General features: G+C 43.5%; 1 protein-coding gene and 1 non-coding gene across 4 annotated transcripts in view; both read left to right on the forward strand.

Annotated features, from left to right (window-relative positions):
• Nucleotides 1-19,947, forward strand: part of TBC1D9 (TBC1 domain family member 9) — a 117,187-nt gene that overhangs the window by 72,061 nt on the left and 25,179 nt on the right. The window contains exons 7-13 of one of the 3 annotated variants that reach the window (XM_040473356.1): nucleotides 5,746-5,952; nucleotides 6,807-6,980; nucleotides 7,566-7,716; nucleotides 10,796-11,010; nucleotides 13,623-13,740; nucleotides 15,505-15,790; nucleotides 16,350-16,479. In XM_040473356.1, the coding sequence (XP_040329290.1) occupies nucleotides 5,746-5,952; nucleotides 6,807-6,980; nucleotides 7,566-7,716; nucleotides 10,796-11,010; nucleotides 13,623-13,740; nucleotides 15,505-15,790; nucleotides 16,350-16,479 (1,281 nt within the window). Of the gene's footprint in view, nucleotides 1-5,745; nucleotides 5,953-6,806; nucleotides 6,981-7,565; nucleotides 7,717-10,795; nucleotides 11,011-13,622; nucleotides 13,741-15,504; nucleotides 15,791-16,349; nucleotides 16,480-17,965; nucleotides 18,334-19,947 lie in introns of those variants that run through there. The other 2 variants (XM_040473365.1, XM_040473371.1) reach the window with 2 other exon arrangements.
• LOC121040232 (U6 spliceosomal RNA) lies at nucleotides 11,771-11,872 on the forward strand. Its single transcript, XR_005795198.1, has one exon. It is a non-coding gene; the product is annotated as a U6 spliceosomal RNA (small nuclear RNA).

Genomic DNA, 19,947 nt, shown 5'->3' on the forward strand with positions numbered 1-19,947 from the left:
ACGAGGCCAGACCCATCAGATGACTTGTTGGACTCACAGTCCCTCTAGGAGAGGCCATGGGGGCACACTGGGAAGCACACACTTGGTCTGCAGGCAGAGGGAGCCATGAAAATGTGGGCAAGAGCCTTTCCTGTAGGGTGCCTGGGTGACTCTATCAGTGAAGTGTCCAACTTTGGCTTCAGGTCATGATCTCAAGATTCATGAATTAGAGCCCTGCATTGGGGTCTGCACTGACAGTGTGGAGCCTGCTTGGGATTCTCTCTTTCCCTCTCTCTCTGCCTTGCCTCCACTCTCACTTTCTCTCTGCCCCTCCCCTGCTCTCACTCTTTCTCTCTCTCTTTCTCTCTCTGTCAAAATAAATAAACTTAAAAAAAAAAAGCCTTTGCTGTTATTTCTGTGGGAAGAGACAGGCAAGGCAGAGTAAACAGGTTTACTAGTCTAGTCGGAATAATCTCAGCAGGCTGTGGGGCATAGTGGTTGTCCCTAGTTATCTGGTGTCTGCCCCCCCCCCCCCCCAGTGATGAGGACAGGGATAGTGACCTTGAGTGTGAGAGCTGAATTAAATAAAGGAGGTGGGTGGGAAGTGTGGGCTCTGGATGGTTGGTTTGCACAGGAATGACCTGCTTACAGGTGAGTCTTTTATTATCCCTTGGAGCTTGCTAACTCTGGGAAGATGGTCCTCCCAGGGCTAGCAAGGCCCAGGATGTCAAAGCATCAGATATAGGAACGAAATTTAGTTACTACAACCTGCTCACAGCCTGAGAGCAGCTTGGTCACAAGGAAACAGTCTAGATTGTCTAGATTGTGAATCAGAAAGCCAAGTGTTCACTTCTGATCTGTCAATTGCCCGTGGTAGAATCTCCGCAGTTGCTGGCCACAGAGGCAGATTCCTGAACCCGCCCTACATCCGAATCACTGCAGGTTTAGGAATCTGTATTTTAATAAAGTCCCAGGCTGGTCCTCATGCACAGTGAAGGCATTATGCATTCTTACTCTCTACACATTCTTACTGTATCTGGGGAGGAGGTGGGTCCTGTCATGTCTTCACGGAGGTAGATTGTTCTGGTACTTGTATGGAAATCTTGCCAGGAGGTTTGGAGTTAAGAAGGAACTCCATGTTAGGCTGTTGGAGGCTGGAAGTCTTACAGTCTTAAAGTTGTCCTGGTAACAACTTCAACACGCCCTGTTGCTTTTCTAGAAGTTAAGGTGGCTAGAAGCTTTGATTATATAATTAAGATTCACCCTTTGAGATTCCCTAGAGTAAAGGATTCAAGTTTCCCTCTGCCTTCTTTGCTTAAAAAAAAAAAAAAAAAATTATGTAAGCAGATTTATTTTCTGGGTTTTTTTTTTTTCTTCTTGTTTTAAGAATAATTCACGGGATGCCTGGGTGGCTCAGTCAGTTAAGTGTTTGACTTCGGCTCAAGTCATGATCTCCCGGTCTGTGAGTTCGAGCCCCACATCGGGCTCTGTGCTGACAGCTCAGAACCTTGAGCCTGCTTCGGATTCTGTGTCTCCCTCTCTCTCTGCCCCTCCTGTGCTTGCTCTCTCTGTCTCTCTCTCTCAAAAACAAATAAAAACAGTAACAAAAAAATAACCAAAAAACATTTTAAAAAAGAATAATTCACTATTATCACAGAAAATTTGTGAAAGTATATACAAAAAGAAAACAAAATTCACCCTTAGTTCCATCTGTCAAAGATAGCCACTGTTAATCTGCTGTACGGCTTCCCAGGCTTTTTCTGTACTTTGCTGTGTATATGTCATTTATATTATTAAGACATAAAACATAGGGCATTTTTGTTTTTTACCTATTTCCCTTAATACTGAGTATATATTAAACTTTTCCCCATATTATTAAATATTCTTTTACAGTGTAATTTTAACGACTGCATATTATTCTATTAAAATGTATATATAAAGCTTATTTGCTCAGTTCCCTGTGGTTGGACCCTTGTATTGTTTTCATTTTCTGCCAATCATGTGTATAATTTTGCTTAAAGTATGAATTATAAATTCCTAAAAGCTGAATTGGTGGATCAAAAAGAATGCAAAATGTTAGGCAGTTGTCAAATCTAGTTCTCCTTCTCATAATATGAGCTAACTGGTATTATAACACTTTTTGAGGCCAGGATACGTTGTGGGGGCAATTCTGAGACAGATAATTCAACAAGTACTGACACTTGGCCCTGGAATGGATTTCATAACATTTCCCAGTAAATGTACCTTCTTTGCCATAGACTGTCATTAAACTTAATTTTCTTCCTCAAGTACTACCTACAAGCAAGTTACCTGCACCAGCAGGTTCTTTCTTCAAGAAAGAAACCCATTCCAGGATTAAGGATGTGTAGTTGTGAATCTGAGGGAGTCATCGCTCTGTTTATCCAGAGGAGGATGCAGTGGAAGAGGTCATAAGCTGCTGTCGATATGTCTGCTCTCCTGTTCACCACCTCCAGCTGGCTCTGTTTACCCTTCAGTGCAATATACAATACAATAGTGAGAGTTCAGGGCACCTGAGAGAATGGGGATTGATATTCTCAGCCCATCTCCTGCTTGCTTGTTTTCCCTAACAGGTGGTGGAGCAGAGATACTTCAGTTATATTTCAGGGTACATCGGAGGAGGAGCGACAGTGGGCGTAGCATTGAGGAATAAAGCACGTTGTGGTTGGTGGATGCAACTTTAAAGAACTAGCTCAGTGAAACAGCAGTGACCTTCCCCTTAACCTGATGAATCTCCAAGATAGAATAATGATAGACCCCAATCCCGACTAGTGGGAGAAGCAAAGGACTTAATGTAATTTTTACTACCTTTAGGTAACCTTAATGACAGAAAAATGATGGCGTGGGCCCCCTACCCTCCACCCTCTACCCCGTACATGGGGTCTGTCTGAGCAGACAGAACTGAGTTAAGCTGATCTATGAGCAGCAGTCTCCATGGGAACATTACATCCTGCTTGAAATGGAAACTTTTAGGATTGTATAAACTAGGAATTATTGTTCCATTTGATTTTTTAAAAATAAGCCAAAATATTGACTGAATATTGTTAATGTATATTTCACATATAGACTTAAGGTAGACCAAACTGACACAGAATCATGGAATCATGTTACTACAGATTTTGAAGAAATGACTGAGGCAGCAAAGCAGGAAGGTAGAGTGAACCAATTAGGTTCCTCATTAGATGGCGATTCCAGATGAAGTCTCCCTTTTTTTAATTATAAATTACCTTGCAAACAGTATATATTAAACATGAAGCTTTGATTAAATTCCAGTCTATTTTATAACCCAATTGGTAAGACAAACATGTCTCATTAAACTAGAATACTAAAATGTAGCTGTTACCCTTTCCTTTGTCACAAAGCTTATGGGATAGGATTCTACCAGAAATCATTTGTCAGCGAAAAATATTTTGTAGTGCATGTGAGTATCCATATGTTTTATGTGGGAGCTTCCTGGTTGTTTCTGTGTTCATCTAGCTAAAGGTCTTTCCACTTTGACCTCATCAAGATTCACATGGCTATCTAGGCTTTAGGTATGGAACTTGAACCTTTATTTCCCTTGACATGTGTCATTTAGTCTGAGACATCTGGTGACCCAAAGAATCAGAAAAAAATTTTATGAGAAAAGGAATTTTTATAGGTCTTTTAAAAATAGGTATTATTTAACATGTTTTAAGTGCCATGGGAAAATCCTTCTCATGGTAAAGAAATTGTTTTTCCCATTTCTGCAGGTTTTTTGCATTAGGAAAAAAAAAAAACACTTTTATGTGCAACTCCATGTATCTTGGGATTCCTTTAAAATATATAAGTGTATGGGGCGCCTGGGTGGCGCAGTCGGTTAAGCGTCCGACTTCAGCCAGGTCACGATCTCGCGGTCCGTGAGTTTGAGCCCCGCGTCGGGCTCTGGGCTGATGGCTCGGAGCCTGGAGCCTGTTTCTGATTCTGTGTCTCCCTCTCTCTCTGCCCCTCCCCCGTTCATGCTCTGTCTCTCTCTCTGTCCCAAAAATAAATAAACGTTGAAAAAAAAAATTTAAAAAAAAATAAAATAAAATAAAATAAAATATATAAGTATATATCCAACTATATGTTTTTATGAAATCTGAGAGTAGAAGTCAGGTTCTGCAGTTTTCCCTCTCTGGAGTGGTACCCATTTTGCACTTGGGGTGGTGCAGCTTTTCAGGCAACTGCAGCAGGTTTCTTAGCCTTGGCAGGGGGAAAGATTTTAAAGTTCTGCTTTGGGGAGAATGTATTTAACGTGAAAATGTTGATAAAGAAGTTACAGTTGAACCTGTCTAGACTGCTCACAGGTGGAAGTGAAGAGGGGAAGCGAAATTGAACTTTATTATAGTCAGAGCTGCTGTAAATAAACCATTTATCTAGGGCTCGCTTTGAGATCTTTTTCCCTAATGTGCTAAAGAAAAATAGTTTTTTTAAAAAATTAATGTTTATTTTTGAGAGAGAGAGCCCGAGTGGGGGTGGGACAGAGAGAGAGGGGGAGACACAGAATCCGAAGCAGGCTCCAGTCTCTGAGCTCTCTGCACAGAGCCTGATGCAGGGCTCAAACCCTCGAGCCATGAGATCATGACGTGAGCCAAAGTCGGATACTTAACTGACTGAGCCACCCAGGTGCCCCAGAAAAAAATTTTTAATATTTACTTTTGAGGGAGAGAGAGCATGCTGCATGTGAGCAAGGAAGGGGCAGAGTGGAGGAGGACAAAGGATCCGAAGCAGGCTCTGTGCGGACAGCGGAGAGCCTGACGCAGGGCTCAAACTCACAAACTGTGAGATCATGACTTGAGCCAAAGTCGGACGCTTAACTGACTGAGCCGCCCAGGTGCCCCTAAAGAAAAATATTTTAATGCATTTATCTTACTTTCCAGGTGAGGGAAATCCTATTATAAAGCACCAAATGCGTGTCTTCAGTTCAAAGCTAAAACAGATGTCCTTCTTTCCTACTTGTCTCCTGATGTGGTAGATTCATTTCACCACACACATGTGCGCACACACACAGAGTCAGCCAGTGCGGGCAGATAGGGTTGCAGTTAAGCTGTTTACATCGTGTCTGTTCAGAATGGAGCCTTTAAAAGTTTCAAGTGGAAAGAGGGGAGGGATGCAAAGCTCTGGAATTCCAATGAGATGTTTGAAAGGTTGGCAGCGTTTTGAAAGCCATCCCAGCATTAATCTTGGCAAAAAAGCACAAGTATCACAGGTTGTTTCTGTCTCTTATGGATGATGCAGCAGCTAGAAGTCGGCTCCTTTATGGCTTTGTGAAATTTTAATGAAAATCAAGGAGTTTCTTTGCAACAAGTCTTCTAAAGCTTGGCCCTATCGACTCCGTGGGCCAGGCTCTGTTGGGGGCCAGCTGCCCTGTGCACTGCAGGGTGTTTAGCGGCATCCCTGACTTCTACCTGTTAGAAGCCACTGGTACCCTCCACTGTGGCAACCGGAAATGCCTCTAGATGTTGCCAAATGTCTCCCAGATAACAAAACCACTCCCAGTGTAGAACTGCTGATTTGGAAAGACCAGCAAGACAATTCCAGCTTCTGATAAGAGCTCCAGTTTGATTTGTTATAAGCTATTTTATTTTACTGGGACAGAGTCAAAGACTCTCATTCTGCCTCAGTAAAATACAGGTGGTTCCTCCAGAATATGAAGTGTTGTGTTCCTTGTTTCGTGCTGCTCGGAGGCTACTGCTGGGTGATCCCTGGAAAGTAATGCTTTGTTTCGTGTTTCATGTTTCTTTTCAGGTGACAATTGTGGAAAAGGCAGACAGCTCCAGCGTACTCCCCAGCCCTTTATCCATCAGCACCAGGAACAGGATGACCTTCCTATTTGCCAATTTGAAAGATAGAGACTTTCTAGTGCAGAGGATCTCTGATTTCCTGCAACAGACGACCTCCAAAATCTACTCGGACAAAGAGTTTGCAGGCAGCTACAACAGTTCAGATGACGAGGTCTGTGGGAGACGCCTGAGGGTATTTGCCTTGGTCCTACTCTGCCCCAGAATGTTCCCTCCCTCATCTGTTCTGTTTGATCTGCAAGCTCTGAAGCTGTGCTAAGATAAGGCTCCTCCCCTGATGTCCAGGGCAGTATCTGAGCAATAACTCATTTGAATCCCATGGAGTCTGTATTTGGGATCCCAGAGCTGGACAGAGCCTTGTAGATCATCTGGTCTAACCTGCCTATTTTATAGTTGAAGAACTCATTGAGTGATGTGTCTTGTTTACACAGCAAGTGGCTCTGGTCCATATAGTCACATTGTCGGGAATGCACAGAGGTCACTAAATAAAGTCTCAAATCTGAAATGCAACATCATGATGATGATTTTATTAAGATAAAAAATACCTATTGTGTCCCTTTTGAATTAGGCCCTGGACCAACATCCAGGGAAATTGGCAGCTGAAACATAATTGTAAAGATGGTGACCTCACAAGGAACATCCCTGCCCCTGTCTACCCGGTCTGAGCTCATGTGGGCACGAGGAGGCGGTCCCTCTGTCAATAAGCAGTTGATTCAGCCCCGTCATGCTTTGCCTGTGTGCTAATCGGAGGCTAACGGTCAACCAGTTTGTTGCAAAAATGCATCTGAAATTAGATGAAACGTGTTTTCAGCACTGAAGCTCTGTGTTCTGTGACCCACAAACCTGCTAATCCTCGCCAAAATGCTGCCTTGCTGCCTTCCTCCTGCGTCTTCACACAGCAAGAACCATTTTGGGAACCATGATGTAGCTGTTGGTGTCTGTACAGAGGACACTGAAGAAGTAGCTTCTACGTCTGTCCCTTTCATTGTCTGTCCCTCTCTGCATCGGCAGGTGTATTCTCGGCCCAGCAGCCTTGTCTCCTCCAGCCCTCAGAGAAGCACGAGCTCCGAGGCCGATGGAGAGCGCCAGTTCAACCTGAACGGCAACAGCGTTCCCACAGCCACGCAGACCCTGATGACCATGTATCGGCGGCGGTCCCCCGAGGAATTCAACCCGAAGTTGGTGGGTGCCTCCTGCCCTTGCCTGAAACTTTTCTATATTAGAGCAATAACATTTAAAAATATTTGTAATCTAAGTAAACTGATAAATATTTACGTAAAGAAACATTTTCCTAGAAGCACAGCAGATTTTTATCTAAATCTCTCATTCGATTGTAGAACAGCTTCTTCAAAGAAGGAGATGAGTTGTAGAGTTACAGGTGACATTTGTTTTTATCTCATCTTGAGTGTTTAAGTCAGCCAACAAATAAGTACGTAATCTCTCAGCCCATGTTTAAAAAACATCAGCTCACTTTCACTCGGAGGTGTACACATAAAGCCATAAAGACAATTTGCATTCTGCTGACCTGTTTCACGTAAGTGGAATTTTGCTTCTGGTCTAGAAAGCTTCGAGGCAGGACCAGAGGCTGTGGTTCAGGTGTCCAATTAGGGAAGGACTGCAGAGAATCTGAGTTCTTTGTTCTCCTGAGTTCTGTCCAGAACAGAACCACTCCATTCACCAGGGGAGATGTTCTGACCTTCCATCCAACTTCTCCTGTCTGTCCCCGACATGCTTTGGCACGTAGTCATGTTTCATTATCCCTTTCAGGCCAAAGAGTTTTTGAAGGAGCAAGCTTGGAAGATTCACTTTGCCGAGTATGGGCAAGGGATCTGCATGTACCGCACAGAAAAGACCCGGGAGCTGGTGTTGAAGGGCATCCCGGAGAGCATGCGGGGGGACCTCTGGCTGCTACTGTCAGGTATGGACAGGCGTGGGGGGCAGGGCGTACTGGCCCCAGGGTGTGCAGGACCTCAGCGCGCCCCTTCTGCCTTCCCTCATGCACCTGGGCTCTTTTCAAATATGCAGTCCTCCAGTTCAGCACTAAATCCCCTTTCCTTCCCAAAGTGTTGAAGTCGCTCGATAAAAACTCAGGACGCATATACACCTGCCCAGATATTGAAGCCCCCATCCCCCAAATCCGCATAACCTCTTCCATCACTTCACTAATGCTACTTAGAAGAAGAGAGATCCTGAAGGGTAAGAGTATGATTCTTTGTGATTTTTGAAGTCCTTGTTCCTTTCCTAGCTGTGTCCACTTCGTTGAAAATGGGTAAGTGTGGCACACGCTCAGAGCCCTCGTTAAGGTGGGGAGAGGGAGGAATGAGAAAGCCTCGTGCTTGGTTTCTGTCACCTCCTGCATTTGCTGGTTATCACATGGAGATGTGAAGGGGAGGCCAGAACGTGCGCTAGAACTGAAGGCCCACCCAGGTCACACTTACACTCCAAGCTGGAGATGCCAGGAAGGACAGAAGGGGGATGTCATGGACCTTTGGGTCCCCCTCCAGGCTCCTGCCCAAACGCAGCCCTGTGGGGTCAGACCTTTGAGCCCTGCTGGAGACCAGAGGTTCTTCAGCTAGGCCCGTCATACCTTCCTCCAAGCCGAAAGCATCTAGGGGTCTGTTCTGTCATGAACATCCAGGGCGTTTTTTTGTTGTCACCAGTCTTTGTAAATCAGGTGCTTTACCTGGTTAGAGGCCTGAAATGTAATTGTTTTAAATAAGCTTATTTGAATATTTGTATATGAAACTAAGATGGTCTGACATAAGTGCCATTATCAAAACCTTTTATTTTATTTTATTTTTTTTCAACATTTATTTATTTTTGGGACAGAGAGAGACAGAGCATGAACAGGGGAGGGGCAGAGAGAGAGGGAGACACAGAATCGGAAACAGGCTCCAGGCTCTGAGCCATCAGCCCAGAGCCTGACGCCGGGCTCGAACTCACGGACCGCGAGATCGTGACCTGGCTGAAGTCGGACGCTTAACTGACTGCGCCACCCAGGTGCCCCAAAACCTTTTATTTTAAAAATAACATTAAAATTCGAAGAAAAGTTACCAGACTTACAGGACAGCCTTAAACAAACGAACAGGTTGTAGCTCTTTCTAAAAGTAAATACAAATGGTAATCGCCCGTAATGAGATGTATTAACATCTCAGCAGTTGGGGGATAGAATCCTGAAAAATAATTGGCTCTATGTGTTTCATGTAAAACTAGTTTGTTCCGTCCTCGTTCATATGGCTTTTTCGTTGTCCTTCAGTAGACCAGCCTTAGCTCCTCATTTAGAAATCCAAATTTGAGGGGCGCCTGGGTAGCTCAGCGGTTAAGCGTCCAACTTTGGCTCAGGTCATGATCTCGCGGTTTGTGGGTCCGAGCCCCACGTCGGGCTCTGTGCTGACAGCTCGGAGACTGAAGCCTGCTTCAGATTCTGTGTCTCTCCATCTCTTGGCCCCTCCCCTGCTCATGCTCTGTGTCTCTCTGTCTCTCAATAATAAATAAATGTTAAAAAAATTAAAAGAAAAAAAAAAGAAATCCAAATTTGAGTCAAATGATCTCTGATTACACAAATCCAGCCCAAGAAGAGCCTTCCTGTCCGGTTTTCTGTCTTCCTTGTGTCTGGTGAACTAGTCACCTCGACAACTTGATTCAGATCGTTGACATTGTAAATACAAAATTTCTTTTTCATCCTCGTTCAAATCAGAAGTTACTTACAGCCACATTTTGGATGAAAACAAAGCTCAAAGTCAGCACCAAGAAACAGTACACAGTGGTACACAAGCACAGTTGCAGAGACGCATCTAGAGTTAGATCCAGTGTTTTCTTTAATGGTGATGGAGGCCCGAGGGTGGAGCGGGCTCCCTGCTGCCTCTGTTGGGTAGACAGCAGCCCCTGTTTCCATCCAGCTCCCTGGAGGTGGGGTGCATGTGAAGCCAGCCCACCCATGGGGAGAGCCCAGCTTCTGGTAGGGGAGCCTTGCCCTGTGACTCTCAGGGCCATTGTACCAGGACCTGGCTCAGTGTACCCAGTGAAGTGAAGTGCAGGCCAGAGGGTAAGATATCTTTGCAAATCTCCCTTGAGAACAAAGCAAAAGCCAGTGTTAAGTTGCTGTTAACCAGACTGCCTTATCCAGGGTAAGTGTGAGTGGGAAGCCTGTCTCCCCGGGTGACTGTCATTGACAAGGCCCAGGCCATCCCAAGGGCTCTAATTTCTAATCAGTGAAATACAGATCAGTCTGTCCTGTGTTGTAGTGTGTGTGTATGTGTGTTTAACATGTGCATGTGTGTGTGTGTGTGTGTGTGTGTGTGTGTGGAGAGAGAGAGAGAGAGAGAGAGAGAGAGAGGGAATTTATAATTACCTAAGTTGTATTTAAGTAGATTTTGATTTAGATATTCTCATATAGGGCTTTCTGTCTTTAAGAATCTTAAAATGCAAGGATCTCAAACCAGTGATCCTCAACTCATTTCTTCATCCTCATCCCAACCACCTGGGAAACTCCCACCCATGAGGGTGGCTCACTGCTAGGAATGCCCACCCCACCCACCCCCTGCACTTCTCCAAACCCCTCCACGTGCTGTAGCACCTCCTCCTACTCTTCAGTATGGTTGTTTGGACTCTTCAACGCTTATGCTTCAGCAAGCAGCGTGTGGACTCGTTTTGAGAGACAAAACTTCCCTTTTCAAGTGAAATCTTAAGGAAAACCCCAATAAAGTACCAGCAAAGCTGCTCTGGTTGAGGGAGGGCTGAGACGGGGAGGCTTCGGCTTACTCTTCCCCTAAGTGGCTCCCCAGGATTGTTCTTGGAAGTTCTGTGGAACACAGATTTTTCGCTTGCAAGCCCCTGCCTCGGGAGCTCTTTGAGCCCACGTCTGTGGGACGTCATTGTTATTTTGCAAGTGTCCTGGAGCGGTGAGGAACGTGAAGGGGTTCAGTTGGGAAGCCATGTCTGCAGACCGAGGGCAGGGCTTGCACTTTTGGACGTTGTATCTGTTGGGTATTTCCTAGGTGCAATCAATGAGAAGGCCACGCACCCTGGGTACTATGAAGATCTAGTGGAGAAGTCCATGGGCAAGTATAATCTCGCCACAGAGGAGATCGAGAGGGATTTACACCGCTCCCTTCCAGAACATCCAGCTTTCCAGAATGAGATGGGCATTGCTGCTCTACGGAGAGTCTTAACAGCTTATGCTTTTCGAAATCCTAATATAGGATATTGCCAGGTAAATGACACAGGTGGTTTAGTTTTTGGTTTTTTTTTAATTGTTTATTAACCAGTAAGTAAGTGAGAAGAAGAAAGAAGAATGGTTAACTTCTGGAACCATCCCTGCACCTAAGTTTCTTGGCCTCAGCACTATAGACATTGTGGACTGGATAATTCTTTGTTTGTGCTTTGTAGGATGTTTAGTAACATTCCCGTTTAATAACACATTTAATCACATCCGCCCACTAAATGCTAGTAGAACCCCCTAGTTGGGACAACCAAAATGTCTTTAGGCATTGCTGAAAACCCCCTGGGGAGCAAAATCTCCCTGAGTTGAGGCCACTCCACTGAGCAGAGGAGCCAGGAGATAAGGATGCCCTTTCTGGATCCAACACCATGTAGCTGGGTGACCTTGGAAAGTTGCTTCTGATTACTCTCTGAGCCACCCCTCATCCCTCCCAGAGGTAAAAAGAGAGCATGCCTGAGCACCAGGCCTGTGATTCTGGATTCTCGGTTCCACAGTGCTCCTACTTTGCATCCTAGGTCCTTGAGAATAGAACTCTTTTATGCTATGATTATATTTTAATACACACTAAAATAAATGTCTGATCCTCTATTTAAAAAATGTTGCCCCCATACCAACTAAAATTATCTCTTGTACTAGGACATATACCACAATTTGGAAAGCTCCAAGACTATATGACTTTAGACTTAAAGGCCATATATTCAGAGAGGCCTTCCCTGACCATCCAGCTAAAAAAGCTAAAGCAAACCTGGGCTTGCTTTGACAGCACATATACTAAAATTGGAGTGATACAGAGAAGATTTGCATGGCCTATCGCATGGATGACACACAAATTTATGAAGCATTCCGTATTTTTGTGGGAGATAGAGGCTTCCAGTTATGGAATGAATAAGCCACAGGAATAAAAGACACAGCGTAAGGAATGTAGTCAGTAATATTGTAATAGCAATGTATCAATGTATCTGTAGGGACAGATGGCAACTACACTTGTGAACGTAAGATAATGTATAAACCTGTGTCAACGGTACTCCAAAAAGATGTGAAAAGAAATCACAACCAAGTACAACGTTTAATATGTTGACAAATACTTCAAACTTGCCCCAAATCCAGAAAGATGGTATAATGTATTTTTTTACTAAATGACTGCTTAACACAAAAATACATAAATAGATAAATGCTAAAGTAGGCTTAATTCCTCTACACACACACACACACACACACACACACACACAGTACAGGTCTTCCTGTACCGCATTACTTTACCGTTTTGATAGCACTTCATTTATTTTATTTTTTTTTTTTAATTTTTTTTTTCAACGTTTATTTATTTTTGGGACAGAGAGAGACATAGCATGAACGGGGGAGGGGCAGAGAGAGAGGGAGACACAGAATCGGAAACAGGCTCCAGGCTCTGAGCTATCAGCCCAGAGCCCGACGCAGGGCTCGAACTCACGGACCGCGAGATCGTGACCTGGCTGAAGTCAGACGCTTAACCGACTGCGCCACCCAGGCGCCCCGATAGCACTTCATTTAAATATACTCCCAAATTGGTTAATTAATGTTTACATCTTTATTCTGTCTCTCTGACATCAACATTTAAGCCCTGTGAAACTTGTCACCGCTGTGTCCTCCCCTCCTACCCATCCCCCAATACTTAGTCCAGAGCCTGTTATAAAGCAGACCCTCAGACTTACCTTGACTAAATAAATGCCTAAGGAACCAACCGTGATGTACTAGAATCGTCAGGTTAGTTCTCAAGTGAAATTTTAATAATGATTTCACTTGGGAAAATATTAAGACTTACAAGAAAAAGCCTATTAGACCCAAATTCCTTTTTTGGTATGCATGTTGTAGAAGTCTGATGAACGATTACTGGTTTGTAGATCAAAAGATGTACCGGTCTTAGTTGGCTTCTACAATTACAGAATTCATATTTATCTTTTGATCTTCCTCTTTTTAATTAAGAGGACTATTAAAATAGTTGAGCCTTGAGTGGTTATGAGCTATGTGATAATATCTTTTAATAAAGTAGGTTCCTTTGGAGTCTAAATCACTGTTACATATCACTGCCATCCTTATCCAGATGGAAATAGTGGGTGAGGACGCCAAATTTGAAAGGTTTTATTGTTCTCAGAGGAGAGCCTCAGGCCATGTGTACTTGGTTATAGAAACCATTATGGAACATTAAAAAGGAAACATTTACCTCATGAATTAAGGATTAAAAACACTGAGTTTTCACAGGTTAACAAGCTTTGTCAAACAGCCTTTGGGCAAAGTTTTTGCATAAGGGCTTGCCTGTGTGCAGGGGCTCAGTCCTTGGTGAATATTAGTGTTCATAAAGACCCTTAACGGTTACCAGATCAAGGACTAAAGGTTTGTACATTTTTTAAGGGTTCTAAATAATATAAGCAAAACAAAACTTTGGGATAATATGTGTGTCTAGCTTGCAGAGCCTTTAAATGTTTATTATCTGGCCTTTTGCTGAAAAAGTTTGCTGGCCCTGTGAGACAAACTCAGTAATTTTCTTTAGGTCAACAAGATTTCTTATGCTAACGTGTATGATGTATTTAAAATACATTTGACAACAGCCTTTTTCATGCCTTTAGGCCATGAATATTGTCACATCAGTGCTGCTGCTTTATGCCAAAGAGGAGGAAGCTTTCTGGCTGCTAGTGGCTTTGTGTGAACGCATGCTTCCCGATTACTACAACACCAGAGTTGTTGGTATGTGCGGGATGTAGTTAACATTTTGACCCACGGCTCCCAGCGAAGATGTTTCTAGAGCCAAGATACCGGCTAGAACACCATTTCCAGTCACCATTAGCCAAAAGAATTTTAGACAACTCCAGTTTCCCAAAATGGGAGTGAGAGGGCTTGAATTAATATAAGATTGTACACAAAGGAGCCCCACGGAGCGTAAGAGAATATGCATGTATCACTGTTACAGGAATTATTTTAGAAAACATTTGATGTGGGTGTCACTCTGTGGCATGTGTGAACTGCACCAAACATGTCAGCTGTCAATCAACCTTAAAAGATTTGGCAAAAAATGTTTTCATGAAAAGGATGCAATCTGTGGAGAACAGAAATATGCAAAAAAAAGAAAAAAGATCATATAAAAATGTATGCAAAACTAAGTTGCTGCAGTTTTTTTCAGTTTCATGGCAAAGCAAACAATGACTGTAAGCATTTAAACAAATTATTACTGTTACTCCCTATAATCCTCTCACGTGTTAGACATTCCCTTTAGCAGGACAAGCTTTTTGTTGCTAGTATAGTAAATTGTATGCCTTATGTGCTCTTCATTTCTAAACCTTTTCACACTGATTCATTGATTTTGATTCATTGGAAAAATTCTCCAGAAACGCCAGTAAGTTGATCATGAGTATGTACAACTGGAATGCTTTTTTTTAGATTTTTTTTTTTTTTAAGTAATCTGTACACCCAGTGTTAGAATTGAATTTACAGCTCCAAGATCAACAGTCAGATGCTTTACCGATAAGCCAGCCAGGTGCCCCTAGAATGCTTTTGAGCTTAAAAAACACTCATTTAAGGGGTGCCTGGGTGGCTCAGTGGGTTAAGCTACTGAGTCTGGATTTCGGACCAGGTCATGATCTCATGGTTTGTGGGACAGAGCCCTATGTTGGGCTCTGTGCGGACAGTGAGGAGCCTTCTTGGGATTCTCTGTTTTCCTCTCTCTCTGCCCCTCCCCACTTTGCTCCACCTCCCCCCCACCCCCCCCCGCCTCTCTCAAATAAACTTAAAAAGATAAAAAAAATAACCTCTCACTAAAATTAACAATTCATTTGTGGGGACTGTGCATCCAGAAAAGCAATTTGTTTTTTATTTTTTTTATGAAAAAAAATTTTTTTAAGGTTTATTCATTTTTCAGAGACGGAGAGAGACAGAGTGTGAGTGAGGGAGGGGCAGAGAGAGAGGGAGACACAGAATCTGAAACAGGCTCCAGGCTCCTAGCTGTCAGCACAGAGCCTTACACGAGGCTCGAACTCGGGAATGGCAAGATCATGACCTGAGCCCAAGTCAGACGGACGCTCAACCGACTGAGCCACCCAGGTGCCCCAAAGCAACTTGTTTTTTAAATGAGTTTGCCAGGAAACGGAGCTACTTAGATATACATTTCATGCCTAACCGAACAATTATATATCATGAAAACTTTCTAAACTGACTTATCCAACAACCCTTACCATTGTGTTACTGCCCTTTTGTGGTTGGGAAGCAGGACAGGAAGATTCTGGAAAGAGAAGAAACACCCAGAACTAATCTGCTGACTAAGCTATGTTGACACCTTGGTCTAATAACTTAGTACCTGGTAACATGGTAGCAGCAGAACAGTTAGAGAAGGGAGCTGAGTTCCGTCCCCGCAGCAATTGTGAGCTGGATTATTTTAGTCAAGTTATTTGATTGGGTTCTTGGGTGAGAAGGTGCAGTGGGTTCACCTGCGACCCTTTGTGCCCACCTCCGCTGCAGGCGCGCTGGTCGACCAGGGTGTCTTCGAGGAACTGGCGCGAGACTATGTCCCGCAGCTCTACGACTGCATGCAGGACCTGGGCGTGATTTCTACCATCTCCCTGTCTTGGTTCCTCACGCTCTTTCTCAGCGTGATGCCCTTTGAGAGTGCGGTTGTGGTTGTGGACTGTTTCTTCTATGAAGGAATCAAGGTGATATTCCAGTTGGCCCTGGCCGTGCTGGATGCAAATGTGGACAAACTGTTGAGCTGCAAGGACGATGGGGAGGCCATGACCGTTTTGGGAAGGTAACAGACCAAGCCTCACTTTGTTTTTTTATTTAAATTTTTTTTTTCAACGTTTATTTATTTTTGGGACAGAGAGAGACAGAGCATGAACAGGGGAGGGGCAGAGAGGGAGAGGGAGACACAGAATCGGAAACAGGCTCCAGGCTCTGAGCCATCAGCCCAGAGCCCGACGCGGGGCTCGAACTCCCGGACCGCGAGATCGTGACCTGGCTGAAGTTGGACGCTTAACCGACTGCGCCACCCAGGCGCCCCAAGCCTCACTTTGAAAACCCCTCCGGTTCCTTCTCTGAACTTGCCTTCTCTCTTTCCCCTTGGTTTCGTGAGTCTTACTTGGCTCAGTGCAGCATAATGCCCACTTCTGTCTGTGGCTGAGGATTCATTTTCATAGGCTGCATCTTTAGAAGTTAGGAAGACTTTATTCTGTTCTTAAGGAAATACTTAAGATGAAGTATAAATTTTAAAGTATGCTTTAAAATGAAGAGTTTGCAGAAAACAGAGAACTGTATTAGGAGAACTCCAGATTAGCCTCCGGCGACTTCTGATTCCTTTCTTTGTCCAGGTATTTAGACAGCGTGACCAATAAAGACAGCACTCTGCCTCCCATCCCTCACCTCCACTCCCTGCTCAGTGATGACGTGGAACCCTACCCTGAAGTGGACATCTTCAGACTCATCAGAACTTCCTATGAGGTGGGTCTCGTTCCCTACTTGAGTGGTACAGTGCTCTGAGAGTGCAGAGGGGGGCACTGATGTGTGGCACCCACTTCCATTGCTAACCACTATACGTGCTTCCTTTCACCTTCTGAGAACTAATTGCCAAAGCAAGCAGCTGCCTTCCAGCTGACGGCTTTGACCTTCAGAGATAGGGACTGAACGGAGCCATGACCCCTGCTGGCTCTAATGCCATAGAGCAGATGGCATGACAAGCTCTTGCCCCCTGGTTCTTTGCCATGCCCACCCTGAAGCCTGATCAAAGTAGCAGCTCAGATTCAGCTCTGGGTGTATTGAGGAGGGGCTTCGAGAGCAAGCATGCTAAAGTCAACCTGCACACATTGATGAACTCTCTATTCTCATGCCAAGACTCTCAGGTCTTCTCTAACAAGAACAAGCCAATTCTCTTCAGTTCAAGATACATGGAATAGCCTGTACCATCCTAGAGATGAACCAGAGTCCTGGTATTTCTCTCAAATAGCTTGACCTGGCTGGGGAGGATGCTTTCTGGTTCGTGAGGACCCTGGATCTGGCCCTGAATCTCAGAATAGAACTAATGAGCTTCTAGGAGTGAAGGAACCAGTGTTATGTGCTTCGTAATGTTTGGTGGTTTGTGGATCCCCAGTGACTCAGTGCCCATAATACCTAATGGTTTCTTCATTTCCTGATCCTTGGCTGTGCAAACTTTGAGATGATCATTAAGAAAGAGCATGAATATTCTGCTGAGCACAGTACTCACAGATATCTTGGGAATGTATGACTATGATTTTCAGCATTACAACTAGTAACAGCCTGGATTAAGGGACAAACAGCAAGGGACAAGCTGAGGTCAGAAAGCCTCTCTTGAAGAGAATAAAAAATTTGGTGTTTTAAAACATAATTGGTATAGATCCAGAAATCTTTTCAGAAACATATGCCCTTTCACTCATAAAGGGGACAAGGCTGGTAACTTGTTATTTTTAAAAAACTTCATTGACACTCGATATGTATTGAGAACAAAACATTTTTTGTGTCTTTTAGAATCATAAAAGTAATGCACGTTTATTTTTAGAAATGTAGAAACTACAGAAAAATAAACTATATTCTATCAGCTATATTTACTATATTTCCCTCAAGTAGATTTTTATATTTGTAATATGCACTTAAAAAAATAAGTCTCTACTAAAAAGTACTTTGTAACATCCCATTTTTCACTTAAAATATACCATGAGCACTCTCTAATATATTATTGTTTAAAGTCATAATTTTAATAGATTCTTAATATTTTGTTTAATGAGGTACCAAAATTTATTTAACTGGTCACTTTCATTGTACATTTACTTTGGTTGCTTCCAAATTTTCAATATTTTATGGCAAACTTCTATGCTATTACATACATATATGAAGAGTTTGCAGAAAACAGAGACCTGTAACAGGAGAACTCCAAATTAGCCTCCGGTGACTTCTGATTCCTTTCTTTGTCCAGGTATTTAGACAGTGTGACCAATAAAGACAGCACTCTTTATTTATATATATTCACACATACGATATATCCTATATTGTGTGATAAGCTTGTATGCAAATATCACATCTCTGATTATTTTCTTAGAGTCCTTTCTGAGGAAGAGATCTATAGCAATAGATCAAAAAGTATGAATTATTTCCAAGCTCATAGCATACACCGTCCAATTTCCATGAAGATTGACCTGATTTATATTTCTGCTAGTAGAGATTAAGGATGAGTATTTCACCTCAGTCTCTCCAAAACTGGTTATTATCATAACGAAATAAAAAAACATCACTGCCTCAGGACTTTGGGATAATACTCTGTTGGAAATTTTGGATGATTATTTTTCTAGAAAAAGAGCCCATGTAATTAAAGGCAATAGTTATTATTATAGCTGTGAGTTGTTTTTCTAAAAGGCATCCCCTGAAACCTTTATTGTTAAGAAAATTCTGGACCAGAGTAATAAAGCTTAGTATGTGGAAACTTAGCTTTATTCTTCACAGCAGATAAGCTAACATCATGCTGAGGTCAGCACTTGACCCATTTTTAATGGGAAAGAAAAGAGAATGGAGACCAGACCAAGGGCTGGTTTCCATTTACATCCTGTCTGGCTGATCGCTAATGGTGGCCCTTTGGCTGCCAAACATCCTGTCGCAGGAGACAGCAGCAGTTTCCTTCCTCTGCCTGGACAGACAGCCCCTTTTATTTATGCCAATGCCTGTATTACCTGGTCTTTTGATGCATAATGACTGGTTTTTTGTTTTTCGTTTTTCATGTCACCGCACCGCTCATAAGTTTCCAATGGCTCCCCAGTGCCTTATAAATCAGCCTAAAGAGACCACCACAAACTCTTGCCCATCTCCCTTTTCCCCTCCTAACCATTAGATTGGTGGTTCTCAATCTTACCTGTGCGTTAAAACCACTTACAACTTTTTTCCATGTCAAGCTTTTAAAAACATAAATTCCCAGGCTCCAACCCAGACCAGTTAAATCTGCATCTCTGTCATGAGGCCTACAAACTAAGTATTTTTTGAAAGTCGCCCAGAGGGTTCCAGTGCCCGGGGAGGGCTGAGCATCACTGCCCTAGATGCAGAATGGGGCCACTAGTCTCAGAAGCTGGTTATAACCTGGTTTGAACTCAGGCAGGACACCAGTTTTCTAAGGCATGCAACACATTTATCTCTGTGCTTCAGGATAATTAGCCAGTAAAATGGAAAGGTAGGAGGAATACTGAAAGTACCTTCAGCTTTGAGATTCCATCAAGGCCTAATCCAGGTTGCTGGAGGTTGGTTTGATATTGTTGAAATTTCTCCTGATGAGTGGAGATGATAACTTTATTCATAAATACCTCGTGGAGCAATTCTTGTTCGTTATAAGTTCTCCCAAGACCCTCTCTGAAGGAACTGTGTAGACAGTTTTCTTCTGGGTGGGCCCTGGGTGGGCTGGGCCCTGGGTGGGCTCTGCAGTTTTGCAGGGTTACACAGAAGTAAAAGACAAAGCCCTAGCCTTCAGGTTTTATTCATAGACCAAAATGTCCCTCCTCGAAAGCACAGGGGCACACGAATACAGGACCCTACGGCAGGCGCATGACCACCACAGAGCTTCTTCATGTTCAACGTGACCCAACCCGGTGGGTTTAATCTGAGAGAAGCTAGCTAATAGAAAAGGATGTGGCCAGGGGCACCTGGGTGGCTCAGTTGGTTGAGCATCCGACTTCGGCTTAGGTCATGATCTCGAGGTTTGTGAGTTCGAGCGCCACATCGGGCTCTGTGCTGTCACCCTGTCAGCACAGAACCTACTTCCCATCCTCTGTCCCCCTCTCTCTGCCCCTCCCCTGCTTGTGCTGTCTCCAAAATAAATAAGTAAATATAGAAAGAGAGAGAGAGAAAGAGAGAGAGAGGGAAGGAAGGAGAAAGAAAGAAAGAAAGAAAGAAAGAAAGAAAGAAAGAAAGAAAGAAAGA

This window comes from Herpailurus yagouaroundi, unplaced genomic scaffold (assembly GCF_014898765.1).
Source record: "Herpailurus yagouaroundi ecotype Mexico unplaced genomic scaffold, PumYag 28, whole genome shotgun sequence".
NCBI classification, from domain to species: Eukaryota; Metazoa; Chordata; class Mammalia; order Carnivora; family Felidae; genus Herpailurus; species Herpailurus yagouaroundi.